Source organism: Plodia interpunctella, chromosome 11 (assembly GCF_027563975.2).
Source record: "Plodia interpunctella isolate USDA-ARS_2022_Savannah chromosome 11, ilPloInte3.2, whole genome shotgun sequence".
NCBI classification, from domain to species: domain Eukaryota; kingdom Metazoa; phylum Arthropoda; class Insecta; order Lepidoptera; family Pyralidae; genus Plodia; species Plodia interpunctella.
Window position 1 is genome coordinate 8,272,112 of NC_071304.1, and position 18,159 is coordinate 8,290,270.

General features: G+C 34.6%; 2 protein-coding genes across 2 annotated transcripts in view; both read left to right on the forward strand.

Annotated features, from left to right (window-relative positions):
* The window catches only part of Myo10A (Myosin 10A), a 101,985-nt gene that overhangs the window by 10,614 nt on the left and 73,212 nt on the right, over nucleotides 1-18,159 (forward strand). The window lies entirely within an intron of this gene.
* Nucleotides 278-7,303, forward strand: LOC128673891 (bromodomain-containing protein DDB_G0270170-like). The gene has a single exon (XM_053752044.2). The coding sequence runs from the start codon at nucleotides 1,661-1,663 to the stop codon at nucleotides 3,056-3,058; it is 1,398 nt and encodes a 465-aa protein (XP_053608019.1). The 5' UTR covers nucleotides 278-1,660; the 3' UTR covers nucleotides 3,059-7,303.

Consider the following 18,159-nt stretch of genomic DNA (forward strand, 5'->3'; position numbering starts at 1 on the left):
AATTGAAGCCAACAATCAACAACAAATTAAGTATTGATGAAAGAGAAAGAATTAAAAAAATATTGTAAACGAGTTCGTGTTGCTTAACAAATAGTCATTGATACTCAACTATTATATATCAGAGATGAATCTTAATTAAAAGTTTAAAACGAGAACGAGAGCTATTAAATCTAAAAGATGATGAAAAACAATTAAAATTAATCAACAACCCACACATTCCGTTCCACGCTATGAATCTAGCAGTCTATGTAATCGAGAGAGGAACACGATTAAAAAATACTTGCGGACTTTTATCTAGCACGGTATTGTAACATATATTTATTTATTTAAACTAAATTCAACATAAAACAAAAGTAAAAAAAAAAATAATTAATGAAATATTAACCTAATTAAACTAAAATAAAAATACAAACACTATATACATTAAAACTATAACTAAAACCCTACTAATACAATAATAAATCACTAAATAACAAACAAATAAACAAAAACATTAAAACATAGGTACGTAAGTTGGTCACATCAATAATGGCTAGTTGTTCGTTCTCACTGCAACATACGACCGGTCCTTTGTTCTCGTCCCCACATAAACGGGCGCGTAGCGGGCGATCGCGGAAAGCGATTTTGATCTTCATACAGCGGACACGTAAACGCTCATCTCAACGCAGTGTTCAAAAAATTTAAATACGCTGATAATTAATTCCTCCAGTTTTTTTTACACACTGTGACTAGAATTTCTAAAGTGTAAAATTTCTCTTCAGTTTAATTTCAAAGTTTTGTGTGTGCAATATTATTACCCGTGAATCGGGTCCGAGTTTAGGGCTGAGACGACAGCCATATCATTGCGCACCACCCTGCGACTGCTGAGTGCTGTCCGTACGACCGACCATCCCAGCGTAGTCATTGACCGAAGACTGGTCGCGATTAAGGGCAGTACCTCTTTGTCAGGATTTAGAACACGGCATAGGGCAGTAGGACTCAACCCTGTATTTATTTTCTTTAAATAAAATTATTATCTGTGGACTTGGTTGAACTTTTATTTACTTCACCCAAACGTCACACTGGCGCTCAACGTGTTTAAATTTATTATTTTCTTATGCCGTAGTTCTACTTCCTTTTAGTAGCTGCATGTTTGTGTGCTTTATTTTGTTTTTCTTTTGTTTTGTGAAACGTTTCATTTTACTTTTGGTTGCAAGCAGCTAAGGTGTAACACTAAACACGTCTATTCTTTTACATTCTATTTAGTCGTTATTATTATTGTTAAAAATTTCCGTTGTTTTGTTAACATTTTATCTTGCCAGAACAATTTTCTTAAACTACCGCCGCACTTTAAAATTGCTAATCTATGTTGTAGTCAGTAATTCGGTCATTTTGTAAACTGTCCAAATCGGTTTTTTTTATTTTGTGTTTGTGCTACACACTAGTTGCAATTTTATGTGCCTTTTTTTTTTTCTTTCTTTCTTTTTGGTTTTGTGTTGTGTGATTTAAATTTTTTTTTCTTTTGCCTATTTTTATTTTTATTTTTTCTTTGCATTTATTTAGCAACCTTAAACGTTCTTCGTGTCACAATTTTGTAAAGAACAGAGATTTTTTTTTACGGTTTTGGTTCACCATTTACTTATTGCCGGTATATATATATTTTTTTTTTTCTCTTTTAAATATGGCTTTTCCTATTAAATTTTTATCACTCCAGAAGTCTGAATTAGAGTACGAAGTGGCAATCAGAGGTTCTAACCCTGAAAGCACCGTACAAGAGCTTAGGAAGCAAATCGCTAAACTAGCTCCCATTTTTCCATCGGAAGACATTTTAGATTCGCCATTTGGTACAGCTGAGGACCTCGTAGGAGTTTCAAATGTTTTAACAAAGATTAAGTCATCGATCGAGGGTACCGAGCTCGATCGTAATAACGTTTTAAGAGTTAAAAATTTATTAAATCATCTGTATCATCGCTTAAATAGGATACATAGTAGTGGGACCGAATCAGCCATTTATGGTTCTTGCGTTGACCAATTTAAAATGTACACAAATAAAGTTCAATCTCTTAAAGATAAAGACATAATTGATCCATTGCTTTGTCAAGGTACCAGTGAATCATCCATATCAACCACCCCAATGAACATATCTGTAACTTGTGATCGATCTTCTCAAGATATTATTAAATTAAAATATGATGGCAAAACTTGCGTTCGATCTTTTGTTCAAAGGGCAATTGAGTTCAAACAGGCGCGAAATATTTCTGACAATAAGTTGCTTTCATTTGCAACCGAAATATTTACTGGAGACGCTTTACACTGGTTTCGCAGCAATAGAGATCTTATTTCAGATTGGGATAGCCTTTTAGTTCTTTTAAAAAATGATTTCGATAGGTCTGATTATGATTATAGACTTTTATCAGAAATTCGCTCGAGGACGCAGGGTGAATCAGAAAACATAGTTATTTATTTATCTATTATGTCTGGATTGTTTTCGCGTCTTTCGAAAACTCTCTCAGAAGATAGTAAACTGGAAATTATTCTGCATAACATCCGCCCTTGCTACTCAACTATATTAGCTTCTTCTCCCGAAATTAAATCAATTGATGAACTAAGATCTCTTTGCACTAATTTCGAAAAAGTTCAAGCACGCCTATTGCATTTTCGCGAACCACCAGCTCCTTCGTCAGATACTTTAGCACCCGAATTTGCCTACTCTAAATCCAAAGCAAAATTTAATCAAAATTACAATTTTTTTAACAAATTTAATAACAAAAATGCACATAATAATACGGATAATCAAAATTATAATCACAATAACAGAACATACACATATAACAATAATAAAAATTTCAATAATCATTCGGAAAATCAACTTAAACAAAACCATAAATTTATACATGCTATAGATACGCCTAAACGTCGTTATTGTCCAAGGTGTCGTACAGATTCTCATGGTTTACGCCAATGTACGGCTGACAAGAGTAACATCTTCTGCTTTGTTTGTGGCAAAAAAGATGTTAAAACCCCGCAATGCCCTGATTGTAACAAGGCAAAAGGTATTAAATCAGTCCAAAAAAACTGAATACCCGGAACTGTAGTATTAATCATTTTGATAAAAATGATTGGCAACGTTGGTTGCAAACCATCTCAAATTTTTTCAAGTCTTATAAGCTTACTGCAGTTCTGTCTAATAAACCAAATAACGATTCTAGGCCTTATGCCTCTATTAAAATATATGATTTGTGTATTGCGGGCTTACTGGACTCTGGTGCCGCTGTCACAATCATAGGTAACAAAGCTCATGAAACTTTGATAAGGAAGGGACTTCAATTAAGTAGTAACGAGGCCAACCCTACATTTATTATCGCTGCTGGAGGCCAAAAATTGCAAAGTGTTGGTTCTATGAATCTTCCCATTCATTTTGAGGACCAATTTCACATAATTGAAGCTCTTGTTGTTCCAGAAGTAGAAAATAATTTAATTCTGGGCATTGATTTCTGGCGTAAGTTCCACATTTGTCCTAAATACCTAAATTCTGTTAATATATGTACTGTTAATGACAACTTAACTTCTTTTCATGACCCTAAAGCCCATTTACAAGATTATGAGACCTTAGACGAGTCCCAAAGAGTTATGGCCGATAACGTCATAAGTCAGTTTGAACAGATCTCTTCAAAGGTCAAAGGTTTAGGCAATACGCATTTAATTACGCACCGCATCGATACTGGGGATACGCAACCCATTCGACAGCGTTATTACCGCTTATCACCGGAGAAGCAACGTATTCTCGCTGAACAAGTCGACGAAATGCTAGCACTTGACGTTGTGGAACCGTGTGAAAGCGCTTGGTCGTCCCCTGTTTTGATAGTGACGAAAAAGAACGGCGAACCTCGTTTCTGTCTCGACAGTCGAAAACTGAATTCAGTCACGAAAAAAGACGCGTATAATCTGCCCTATGTCTCAGAAATCTTGGATAATCTTCGAGATGCTCGCTATCTATCCAGCATCGATTTATCCAAGGCATTTTGGCAGATTAATATCCATCCCGATGACAGAGATAAGACGGCTTTCTATGTCCCAGGGCGAGGTACGTTCAGGTTCAAGCGCACCGCGTTTGGATTGACCAACGCCCCGGCTACACAACAGAGTCTTGTCGACATTCTCTTTGGAGAATTCGACCAAAAAGTGTTTGCTTATTTGGACGATATCATAATAGTAAGTAATGATTTTGACAGCCATGTTTCAACTTTAGTAAAAGTCCTGCAAAAGATTAAACATGCAAATCTCACAATAAATCTTGAGAAATGTCAATTTTTTAGATCCCGTCTCAAATACCTAGGCTATGTCGTTGACAATGATGGTCTGAGAACTGATCCAGAAAAAGTGCAGGCTATCCTCCAATACCCTACACCTTCAAATAAAAAGGATGTAAAAAGGTTTCTCGGAACAGCCACCTGGTACCGTCGTTTCGTTCCAAACTTCAGCACTATAGCCGCTCCCCTAAATAAACTGACGTCCAATAAAAAGAACGCGCCGCCTTTTAAGTGGACTAATGAAGCTGATGCTGCATTTCTTAAACTTAAAGAGTGTCTGGTATCAGCACCAGTACTATCCTGTCCTGACTATAACCTCCCTTTCGAAGTCCATACGGACGCCAGCAATGTAGGAGTTGGTGCTATGCTCACGCAAACCATTAATTCGAGGGAGCATCCAATAGCTTACATGAGTAGATCTTTGTCAGCCTCAGAACAGAATTACAGCATCACTGAGCGTGAGACGTTGGCCGTAATTACTGCTCTGGAGCATTGGAGGTGCTACCTTGAAAACGGAAAGCGGTTTATAGTATACACCGACCACAGTGCACTAAAGTGGTTCTTGTCCCTAAACAATCCGACAGGTAGACTGGCTCGTTGGGGTGTGCGCCTTTCCTCTTTCGATTTTGATATTAGACATCGTCGCGGTTCCGATAACGTTATTCCCGATGCCTTATCTCGTGCAATTCCCGTAAGTGCCATAAGTTCAAACAATTTAATCAGTACCACTTCTGATACTTGGTACAGAAATATTTATAATGGTTGCATAAACCACCCCCAAAATTATCAAAATTTCTTAGTCAAAAACAACACCCTATATCGTTTAAGTAAAGAAAAATTTAATTTAAATTCAGAATTTGCTTGGAAAGAAGTCATTCCCATTGAACTGCGTGAGCAAATTATTTTTGAAAATCATTCCGAGCCTACGGCCGGACATCTCGGTATATTTAAGACATATAAACGCCTTGCTTTGCGTTATTTTTGGCCGGGTATGCATGGTGACGTTGTCAAATTTATTTCCTCTTGCGACAAATGCCTAGCTTATAAAATACAAAATCACGCTACCTTGGGTGAAATGGGACGTCCCAAACAATGTTCTCGTCCATTTCAAGTAATTTCTATTGATCTGATGGGCCCTTTGCCAGTAACTCGCAGGCAAAATTCATATATTTTTGTAGTCACGTGTTGTTTTTCTAAATTTTGCCTTATTTTCCCTATTAGAAATGCCACATCGCAAAACATAATTAAAATTTTAGAAGATTCCGTTTTTCTTGTTCATGGCATACCGCAGACCATTTTCCTAGATAACGGTACTCAGTTTACTAGTAACCTCACAGACAATCTCTTTAAAAAGTATAAAATTCCGAACATATTTTTCACACCTAAATATACTCCCCAAATTAACACCGTTGAACGTTACAACCGGACAATTATCACTTCCCTATCAACGTTCGTTGATGATGATCATAGGTCCTGGGACACTAAAATACCATCTATCCAATTTGCCATCAACAACTCGGTCAACGAAGCAACTCACTACACTCCTTCATTCCTTGTTTTTGGAAGAGAGTTGGTCACTTGCGGCTCACATTACGTCGATAACGACATAGGTAATGAGTTGATATTTTTACCCCGCGATGCTTACGCCGAAAACTTGGGTTGTTTGTCTAAGATATTTGATGATGTCCAATTCAAACTTTTTCAGGCTCATACAAAAAACACCTCTCATTATAATTTAAGACGCAAATCAGCAGAATTTCATGTTGGCGATACTGTCATGAAAAGAGCTTATGTTCAGAGTGACAAGGACAAGTATTTTAGTAAAAAGTTAGCACCGAAATATATAAAGTGTCGGATAATAGGTAAAAAGTCTCCTTTAATTTACAATTTGGCTGATATGTCTGGTAAAGATATTGGGATTTGGCATATAAAAGATTTAAAATTAGTAACTGTAAATAAATAAATATATATAAATTATACCCAACCTCTTTCATATTGTATTAGAACTTAAATGAAGCGATGTACCTAACATTTTTTTTTAAGTTAGTCAGATAACAAAACACTGACTGAACTTAGTTTGTAACTGCCATAGTAACATAAATGAAATAGTCACTACGGCTGTTTGGACGGATGAAACATAAATGAAGATGTATGTATGTAGATGTATAAAAGAAAAAAAAAATAAAAAAAAATAAAAAAAACAATATAAAAGCTTCGTTTTTATAAAAAAAAAAAAACTCGCTTAGCGGATTTTATTATTTATATAAAATAAAATCCTTGAGGACGAGAGGGGGTATTGTAACATATATTTATTTATTTAAACTAAATTCAACATAAAACAAAAGTAAAAAAAAAAATAATTAATGAAATATTAACCTAATTAAACTAAAATAAAAATACAAACACTATATACATTAAAACTATAACTAAAACCCTACTAATACAATAATAAATCACTAAATAACAAACAAATAAACAAAAACATTAAAACATAGGTACGTAAGTTGGTCACATCAATAATGGCTAGTTGTTCGTTCTCACTGCAACATACGACCGGTCCTTTGTTCTCGTCCCCACATAAACGGGCGCGTAGCGGGCGATCGCGGAAAGCGATTTTGATCTTCATACAGCGGACACGTAAACGCTCATCTCAACGCAGTGTTCAAAAAATTTAAATACGCTGATAATTAATTCCTCCAGTTTTTTTTACACACTGTGACTAGAATTTCTAAAGTGTAAAATTTCTCTTCAGTTTAATTTCAAAGTTTTGTGTGTGCAATATTATTACCCGTGAATCGGGTCCGAGTTTAGGGCTGAGACGACAGCCATATCATTGCGCACCACCCTGCGACTGCTGAGTGCTGTCCGTACGACCGACCATCCCAGCGTAGTCATTGACCGAAGACTGGTCGCGATTAAGGGCAGTACCTCTTTGTCAGGATTTAGAACACGGCATAGGGCAGTAGGACTCAACCCTGTATTTATTTTCTTTAAATAAAATTATTATCTGTGGACTTGGTTGAACTTTTATTTACTTCACCCAAACGTCACAGTATGCTTGAGTTTACTTACGGAAATAACTTATTTCAGGTTTACTCAACTATAAATGGGCGCTAATATGTCATAAACTGCTGGCCTACCATCAACTATTACATAGCTATTCAAATACCAAGCAGTTCACTGTTTCCGATTCCTGTTTCTCTTCGTTATTTCTAACCCAAAATATATCGTAGTATTATTTCTTGAAGCTATCAGGGGAATATTATTTTACTATTCTGTTGAGTTGAAAATCTGGACGCTTCTAATGCTATCATATTTCCAAAATACCTATTGTCCAAACTGTCGAGGTGCAATGCGATGATTAAAAAAAGATTAATGCTTCTTTCTTCTTCATCAAATAAAACTACTTTCACACGCAATTCAGTTCTTCATTTGTTTAATTCACCGTTATCAGGGACCCCCGCTATGGCGTCATTATTTTTCTAGGCGTCAACCATGTCATTACCTACTCTAGTTTTTCTACTTTCGTTTTTTCCTCTTGCTCCAAAGATTCTACATTCTTTCGACGTTAATTACATTCAGAAACTAGAACTACACGTATGTTTCCTATCTATTGAAAAAAAATATAGCCTAGCCATCAACACTTACGTTATTGTTTCATTTGCAAACCTTTTTTTTACCTTTTACGAACTTTTTATTCAAATCCTATCTTAAGATATAATACAATGATTTCGGAAGTATCTCAAGAAACTATGCTTGCAATGTCTTAACCATTCTGAAATTTACGAAATTCTCAAGAGATCTCAAGAAATCGTATCAAAATACAAACAGACCAAACCACTGAACCACGGAGAATTTTCTTAAGAACAAAAAGCAACACAGGCTCAACCTGCCTATTTTCTTGATAGCTTGCAATTTTGCGTGTTTTTTATTGAATGTCTGTCTGTACTGTTACAGTTAATGCCGTCGTTATAATATAATAGGGAAATGGTTACGCAGTTAGCGACGGCCGGTTAGAAAGTCTGTGCGAACATCTGTCGTAATTTTCTAATTTGGTCGACATGAGATTCTGTTACCGCTTATGATATTTATTACGGTTTCGGAAATGATTCATCTTCCGGTGACAAATTTGATGGTGTAAAAAGTTTTATTTATTACAAGTCAGAAAGCGACATGATTGATTTATCATTGCCCCACATTGAGAATATGTTCAATCATGCACGTTTTTAGAAAAAAATTTTTTTTTTTTTTTTAGATCTTGTGGTTGACAAAATTATATTTCCCAGCGGTCCAAAATGTCATCCCTGCGTGACTCCTAGTCACCAGACGACTTTTGCTACTCGAAATACTTAATCAAAGGTCAGTTTCTTCATAAGTACCCGGTCTGGTGTCTCAATGTTGTTGTTATTAAGCAATACATGTCTCGTGTCGACATGTCTCAGGGCGCGGCATCAACTTTCTTCGCAACACCTCAAAATATTGATGAATAGAATGAATTCTTTATGCCTTGTCAATCAATTTAATTATTTACAAGATTATGTATACGTAATATGATGCAGAATAATTATTATATTTACTTGGAGTATTTTTACTTATGTGCTGATCAATTTATTATTTCCGCAACCATCTTTTTCTCCAACATTTATAAGTTGGCTTGATATCAGTTTTAGTTTGATAACATTGCTTATTTTATTATGTTTTAAATTGTCTATTTTATTTGTCCGTTTAAGTCACAGACATTGACCTAAATCTGTGGTTTAAGTGTAATATTTACGTTCGAGCATTTATTGTCTCCAATGGACAATCGTATAGTCGATATCGTTAATAGTTTAATCCACTTCAAACTATTAATCATTTTAGTATACAAACCGCACTATATCTGATTTCTTATATAAAAATTTTATGGTATGAGTTATACTTCCATCCTGGCAATATTTTGTGAAAACGCAGTCGATGGTACGTCAATAGTTTCGCGGAAGTTCGAGAAATACGGATGTAGGTGTGATGGATGGCATGTAGAAATGTATGTTGTACTTTAACCACTATAAGAAAGTTTTTCACTTTGTCTTGACTGTGTGGTCACTCGCTAATGGATAGGCAATCTCACATTCACAAGTTTAAAACTCAGGAAATGTTTCATTCTATTATTGATTTGAACGTAACGTAAAATCTGTCAAGAAAGTGAAGAAAACTGATTTTAAATGAACTACGTTTTTTGCCATTGCAATACCAAATAAAAAGATCAAGATTGGTTGATAAACACCCTCTTTTATTTCGCATCACTTTCTAGACTGTAACTATTGGGAGAAAAGAACAAATATTATATATTATTAAGACTTGTTAACTTTTTAACACTTGTTAAGGTGCTATTAAAGTGCTAGTGGTGCTTTTATTTGCTAGATTTGACGTATTGTGCAAATTATAAGCTTTTTACAGTAATAAGATTTTCAAAATGCAACACATGTATTTAGGTAAGTCGTAGAACAAATTTATTAAACAAGTTTTCCAGAAACTAGATTAGTTTCTTAATGCTAGCTAAATGTCACGTTCTAACGTAAATCCGGACAATATCTGTGAAAACGTGCAGATAAAGCTAAGAAAGGTGATAAAAATTCCTTTGTAATGATGCGATATGGAAAGACTTGGGTACAGAGATTGTTTATGGAGACAAATAGTGTCTGGTTACAAATAACTACCGTAGAAGATTTATCTATTCTAAAAACTTGATTTCTTTGATTTATCATAAGATTGGGTTCATGTTTTTATATTTTACACAAACTATTATGTAATTTGGTCATTAATTAAATTCTGTTTATTCCTGTCTTTCTCAAAAAAGGTTCTACCTGGAATCATATATTTCCGTCTGAACATGATCTGGCATTGCAATTCTCTTCTCAGTTCAAAGCTTCATGCATCTTAAATAGATATCTAATCGATAGGTCTGTAATTGTCTACTTGGTAGTGAGATGCTCTACAAACATTGCGTACAAGTGTCAACACTTTCTGCTAGGGAAATACACAATTACGAACAATGCTTCATAACTCGTCAAGGAAGCTTCTTGCATGCTTTATGTAACTTCCTCAAGTTGTCTCTCATCACCCTCCAACTTGTCAATACTGGCACCTTCTAACTCAACATTTGTAGCGAGCTGTGGATAGTTTTCAATCACTAAGGCTTATATGTTCTCTAAGACGCTTTAGGCAAATTGTTCTTTTTAGGAATTGCTTTTAAATGCTCCAGTTCAGTTCATTTAAATTACCTAAATTATATCTCTCCAAAAACTTTTTATGGAATATTTTAGTCTTAATGAAATTTAATTAATTTCAAAGATGATTCCCGTTATGACTTCATTCTACATATTTATCATCTGCGACAAGTGAATTGGATCTGTTTTATACCTCGTGTGAAACAGATCCTGCTGCAACCCGAGCCTAAGGTCGCTTTCCACTGTTTCTCACACTTGGACTGACCCTGTCCCCTTTGCATGCTTGCATTGTAAGTGCTAACTCAAGTTTACTCGTTTATGATACTGATATGTTTCGCAAATTATTAGCATGACAACGCGAATCTAGCCCAAATGTAAGTCTTATTTGAATTTTTTTAGGCAGGATATCATTTATGTATATTATAGAACAGAACGATTTTTCTAATTAGGATGGTTATGGAATTTTAACTACCCGAATTTCACCTACGTTTATTTAAATTTCATTTACTTATAGTTAATCTTGTTGCTATGTTAATTTTATCTTATTAATAAATTTATCAAAACTTGTATTATGTGGACAGCCTACTGTAATTATTGATTTTGGTTTGTTATCATACACCATGAACTTTGAGATTATTTCCTATTATATCCCAAATTCTTTTGCAGTCGGCCATTGACTCATTCATATTCACATACGAAAGCGATCTTCAATAACTTGACAATAAATTCTAGTCTCTAGAACAATGATAACAGCTGCAAAGTTCTACAATGCGATTAAAAAAACGTTCATTGTTGATCGGAATAAGGCAATGAAACGATCTGCAAGAACATTAACGACATTAAAACCTGATTAATAAAGAAAATCAACACGCACATCGTAGAACACGTAATAACTCCTATAAAACTGCCAAGATCCCCATTAATTATTGTCTTGGTCTTGAAACACGTGACTTTCGTCTGCACACCGTTAGGTTTGACCTTACTCACCTGCGTCGCAGAGGTCAATATTAACTGGCCAATACTCTTCGTATTATGTATTTAACTTAACGTTTTATCTCGTATCCTATCTTACATTTTATTACAATCATTATTATTTTGTTAAGGTATAAACTTACTCTATGCTCTAGGGATTGCGAGGTTCTGTCTTAACTAGCTAGCGAGTCTGACGGCATGAAACTCAAGGATATTTCTTTAAATACCTTTCAAAAAATCAACTGCATATCTTTGTAAAATGATGGAACATCTTGACGCTCATTATAAACAGCGAAATTATGATAACAATTTTCCATGACTAATAAGATCTTTAATTTTATAGATGCCATTGTGCATCTTAGTGTAAAATAATGTAATATATGCATGAGTTTCATCCCACAGTCTATTGTTGTGTCTAAGACATTTATTAAACCTACGCAGAACAATCGCAATTGCGTAATTTTAATTAATTGTGCGTCCCTTTCACGCATTACGTTGACTGTACTTTTGCTTGTCCTCGTTTTTTGCAATAAGTAACGTATATCTAATTTTTAGCTATCATTGTATCATTTTTAGCATTGCCAATAATTTTTATAGTAATTATTTCTAAACAAATGCAAAAAATTCATAATCTGTGATTAGTAATACTATTAATAGTACCTAGATACCAATAAGAAATTTGAGCCCTTCCACATGATATAAGATATTATTTAATGAAAATATAGAAATACCATATCCCACCATTGCTTCATTATTTGCGTTTAGTACTTATTCAAAGTACTCTATTTTATAATTAATAGTATAATTATTGTCCAGCCCATTATCATTTCACAAGGTATTTCGCAATCTATTGACATGTTGTATAACCGGTTCAAACTGGAGCTAACTGGACTTACTTGTGAAATGAACACCCAAATTAGTTGGCACGACTTGCTAATGACATATGCATAGTTAGTTGCTTTCTCGTGACGTTCATTGTAAAATATTATAAGCCAGTTTGTTCAATGGATGATTAATAAATTTGTTATTTATGATTTATGTTCGTTGTTTAGTGGCTGTTCGCGGTATGAAGATGTAGCATCGATAAATAATGTATTTCGATGACATGTAAATGTTTTGTTAGAATAGTTTTCTCAGCAAGTTTGCTTGTATGTTTGCTGACCTTGATCTCACCATCTTGGCCTTTGATGCTATTGTCGAAAATTATGTGCATTGTTGTCAGCTTTTTAAATTCTGTGCTATGGAAATTCTCTAATACAGGCTATGCGATACGGTTTTTGTGGCACTCTGACCGTAATCGCTGTTTTAACTGTTTTGAAACATTGAATATTTGAGAACAGTATTCAAAAGTGGAGTTTTATTATCGAGTGGCATTAACTGTATCAACTTCTTAATTTTCGAATCATGTGCATTTTCTGCCTCGTCATCCCTCCTACCATGACCTGCCTTAACATCAGTTTCGTCATAGACAAGGCCTGCGGAAACACGCCACTTTTCTACTTTACGACAATAACGTTCGTCACAACAACGATTTTACGCCACTTGCCCTCGCGCATTGTCAGCACTCATTGTTTTATTAACTATTTCAAAACCTTATCTGATTTTGGAAACAATATAGTTTATTTGCAAAGATTGATTGAAATAGACGTATGTAATGTCAAGCACACTGATTTGTCATCAACTAGATCTATAACTCCATAACATATGATACTTCTATGATCATCAGTAGTTGTTTTGAATTTGAATTTACATTTTTGTGTTAATTTAAAAAGATTTTAGCTGCTATGCTTTTCAATACTTAGTTGTCAATGTTCCAACTCAAATCACTCCAAGTTATTGTTCTAATGCTAATTACTTTATGCAATTTGGACCAGTTTGATTAGCATAATCTTTAGTACCAAGTCATTTGTTTGTTTTAATTATTCTATTATTAAACATATTCATAAATGTTCAAGGATTGGTCTTATGAAAGTCTTGCTCGCCATCCTTTCTCATTTTTTAGCAGTGATTTATTTTATTTTAATGCACAAAATACAATTTGTAAAAAAATTCAATATATTAGTTCTGCATTTATTTTAGCAGTGATTTATTTTATTTTAATGCACAAAATACAATTTGTAAAAAAATTCAATATATTAGTTCTGCATTTAGAACTCAATCAAATCAAATGTATCTTGATCTTTGGTGCTTATGTGTGCATTTCATTTCTTTTTTGTTCTTTACAACGTACCAAAATAACAGTTCACCTTCCTTCTCATATTGGTACGCATGTCACATATATACTTTTTAAACTAAATTAAAATAATGATATGAAAACATCTTATTTGCCACTCGAATCCTGAAATTTTCGCTTTGGTCCGTTTTCATAACACGCTACATAAAAGGAAATTTGATTCACCTTTTCTCATGTCATTATTTTAATTTAATTTATCTCTTCAAATACTGGTCAATTACAGTCAGTCATTTCAACTCATCAATTTTTATCGCAAAATTTACGGAAGCAAACCAACGAAACCATTCAGTTCAGAACCATTATTCTATCACACGTGTCGTTGTATTGGGAACCATCAAACCAAGCCCAACGTAAGTTTTCTCCATGAATGTTGTCCCACTGACACCGATGGTGGTCGGTTGCCCCCGATCCCAGAGCTCTCGCTTATGCAACTGTATCGTAGACATTGTTGCGCATGCACATGCAGAAATGTTCCTCCTATATCTTAACGGTTTCGATGCTAAAAGTTTTTAAAAAAGATTCATCTGAAATCTGTCTAATCTGCCGAGCATTATGAGAATCTGATTCTATCGATTTCATTGCTTCAACAATTATTTGATCTGAAAGATATCAGAGTTCTTTTTTTTCTTTTTCTTGAAGTTGCTCAGCCAGTATTAATTCTGAAAGCAAGTGTATAAAAAAGATCCCTATTTCTGAAAATAAGTATTTCACTCCAATCATCTCATGGTAGAGATATTTCTCTTTCCTGTATTTATTAAACCTCCATCTGCAAATAATATGTCTACTCAGGAATTTACTTGCACGTCTTTGTCATCCAATGCGATACCTTTGGCATTTTGCCGTTGATTGTATGACATTTGATTCTTATTTCCCACGAGGTTATGTAAGTCATACAAATATCTACCACTGGTTGCATTTGATACGGCCCCCAATTAGAGCATGTGAGGTAGGACGTGTTGAGTTTTTTTTTTTGTCATTTCGGAATGGCTATTCAGACCATAGATATCAGAATATATTCAGACGGTGTTCGACCAGCATGTGGCCACGCTGATCACTCTGTCGTTGGCATCGTCCAAGCCTTCAAGATTTTACATGGCTTTACTTTAAATTGATAACATTTTTAATGTCCAAGACGTGTGCACTCGTCTTTGCAACCTTTTACACGAATTGTTTTTTTTTATAATGTCCTTATTTCCCACGCGGTTATGTAAGTAATGCTATGTACAACAGTTGAATAATAAAACACAACGAAACAACATTTATAGTTGCGAATGTGACGAATTAATTGCTGGGTTGAGCAATGCTTAATGAGCCGAATAAGTTTTTGTACGTGTACCTACTTCAACTTTGATAAAAACAAAAGAAGAAATGCTCACTAGTTTGTAATATCTTTGTCGTACATACATTATATAAAAACTTGATTATAGTATAGGAAATAATGCGCAATATGGCGGGCTTTCCAGGGCTATCCCAGGAACTCTTCTAGTCAACGTTGTCAAGTTATCAAATTTATTGAACGGCTATTTTAACCAGTTGGCTGCGACATACACCTACAATACATACAATATTATAATTGTGCTTGTTGTAAAAGACGAGCTAGCGATTTCTTGTGACTGTGTTTCGGTTATAACGGGACTGAAGAAATACAGAACCATTGTGATGTGACTGACTCATTTAATACAATAGCCAAATGGACGGTAATGTGACAGGCATCAAAAAAGTAATTTTTGTAGAAAAAAAAAAACATTTCTTTTGAGTTTTCAGTCTATAGCGGTGATTTGCTAGATACTTTTGTTCTTCTTCTTCTCGACCTTTTTATTTTCTTTGCGTGGTCGGCAAATATATATTAACTCCTTTTATTTTGCCATTACACTTTGGATTATGTTATTGGCGACATAATTTCGCAGATTCTCTCAACCTCGTGATTTTACGACCGGCGCCTGCTTGACATCAACCCTTTTATTATGAAACGTTGCCTATCAGCTTTCAAGCTCTTTACCTTTTTCGGCTCGTACAAAATCCACGGAGGATATGGAGTAGTTATATTCTAAGGCGGGAACCACGTGAAAATAATTTACGAGTTACGACACACAGTAAATTTGGACTTGACAAAATAATATAAATTAAACTTTCATTGGAGGATACAACATAAATTCAACATTTTATGTTTACTTTAAGCATTGAATTACCTTACATAAAGTTTAATGACATCGATAATCTCCGAATTTGAAAGTGTTATATCTAAATCGCGAACATGCAGACTCCACATTGTTTTTCGTGCAAAAAGTGATTTTTAATCAAGTTCTCAAAATATGTGCATTATTTACACTATGTAGGAATTTGTCTCTTCAACCGTACAAAGAAACTGTCCGAGAGGAAAGTTGATCAATAGCGAAATCAAGACTTCGTCTGACGACGTCTTCTGAGCGACAGGAAGACATTTAGTATCCACTAATCTACGATAATTACCGCGCGGTGCGGCATGCAATACTTTAATGGAGAGAATTTCAATACTTCACTCACAACACAGGTATATTTTCTGGCCGAATATTAAATAGGCCACGATTTAATATTCGCTTTAGACGTCAATTAATATAGTTTTGATTTTTCAATAAAAAATCAGTCATAATTGTACCATTTGAAACTTTCGCTTTCGGCTGAAAATCACTTTTGCATTCGATAGTTTCGTTTGGACACAGATTCTTTTCTTTACGTTTTGTACTTATATGTTTATTTATGCCCTTCTATTGAGTGAAATCCTCTCATTTTGACGTAGGTCGAGGCATTTTCCAAACGTATTTATTACAGCTAATCTCATAGATGTATTAAAAAAGCCTAATCTATAATATTCTTGTATGTATATTCTTTTTGACAAATTCGGTGGCGCAGTGGTGAAGTCCTTGCCTCTGAACCGAGAGGTCCCGGGTTCGATCCCCGGTCAGCCATGATGGAAAATCCCATAGTAAGTATCCCACAAGTCTCGAACTTACTTTGAGGCTAGCTCAATCTGTGTGATTTGTCCTAATATTATATTAATATTATTTATTTATTTATTATTTTTACAAAGAAGTAAGCGTTTGTGAGTTTGTATGTTTGAGACGGGTAATGTCCGAAACTAACGAACTCATTTCAAAAAATTCTTTCACCATTAGAAAGGTACGTTATCCAAGATTGCTATAGGCTATATTTTATCTCAAATTTTTTACGAGAGCGAAGCCCCGGGCAACAACTAGTAATATATAAAAACGCAAATTACCTAATATTTAGTTCAATAGTTGTTTCGATCAAAAACACAATAACTAAATGTTAAAAATTTTAAATTACCAATGTCGTGTTTTTTTTTTCTTGCTTTGCGATTGCAAATCCAAAAAAGCGGGACAGAGCTGCCCCGCGCGGGACTGTAAATGCTGGAGTCAAAAATCGGGATGTCCTGCCAAAATCTGAACGTCTGGCAACGCTGACTTATCACTATCACTACATAGTATAAAACAAAGTCGCTTTCTCTGTCCCTATATCCCTATGTATGCTTAAATCTTTAAAACTACGCAACGGATTTTGATGCGGGTGTTATTTATATATATATATATAGTTTGATTCCTGAGGAAGGTAATTTATTAAGGTTTTACCCGAGCGAAGCAGGGACGAGCAGCAGGGATTGATCTTGATTGTCAATATATTACTTAAAACTAAGTCTACTGCCGTCTTCCAAAGTGCAGGTGAAGGAGAAGCAACGTAAGAAGTTTCACCGCATCCTTTTCTCCCAAGACGTCATAAGATTAACAAATGTAGGTAATATAATGAAAAATGAAAATTGCCTAAGTTAGAATCTTTTAATGTAAGCAGATATACTTATATGTACTAGGAGTCTTTATTAATCTAAGGTATAGTCATTAGAATATGTATAATAATATTAGGTTGATGGCCTGATGAAGACATTAAATTAACTTTCTACTGTAAAGACTTCCACTAAAGTTAGGAATCATTATTATATTGCATTATTGTTAGGAAGCAATTTCTAGCTGAGTATAATCGAGTCTTCTTTTCCCTTATTATAATGTTTTAGTGTCTAGATATAGTAGAAGGTAGCTATAGAAGTCACATAACAAGATTAAGATAATCAGACAACTTTCAAAGCATTTGACGAGGATCTTATATTATAGATGCGAAAGTCTATCTATTTCGCTTCCGCTTTCACGACTAAACCGCTGAACCGATTTTGATGAAATTTGGTATGCAGATAACTCTACCGTTCAAACAGGGTACTTTTTTCAAAAATCAACCCAACTTACTATTAAAGAGGGTGAAAGTTTGTGTTCCGCTTTTGCAGAGTGATCCGCACGCGTGCGAAGCCGCGGGCACAGGTTAGTTGATAATATAGAAATAATAATATAGAAATAAAAGATAGATTATAGGTATGGACGATTAGGGAATTGACAATAACACTCAACCAACGGCCCAC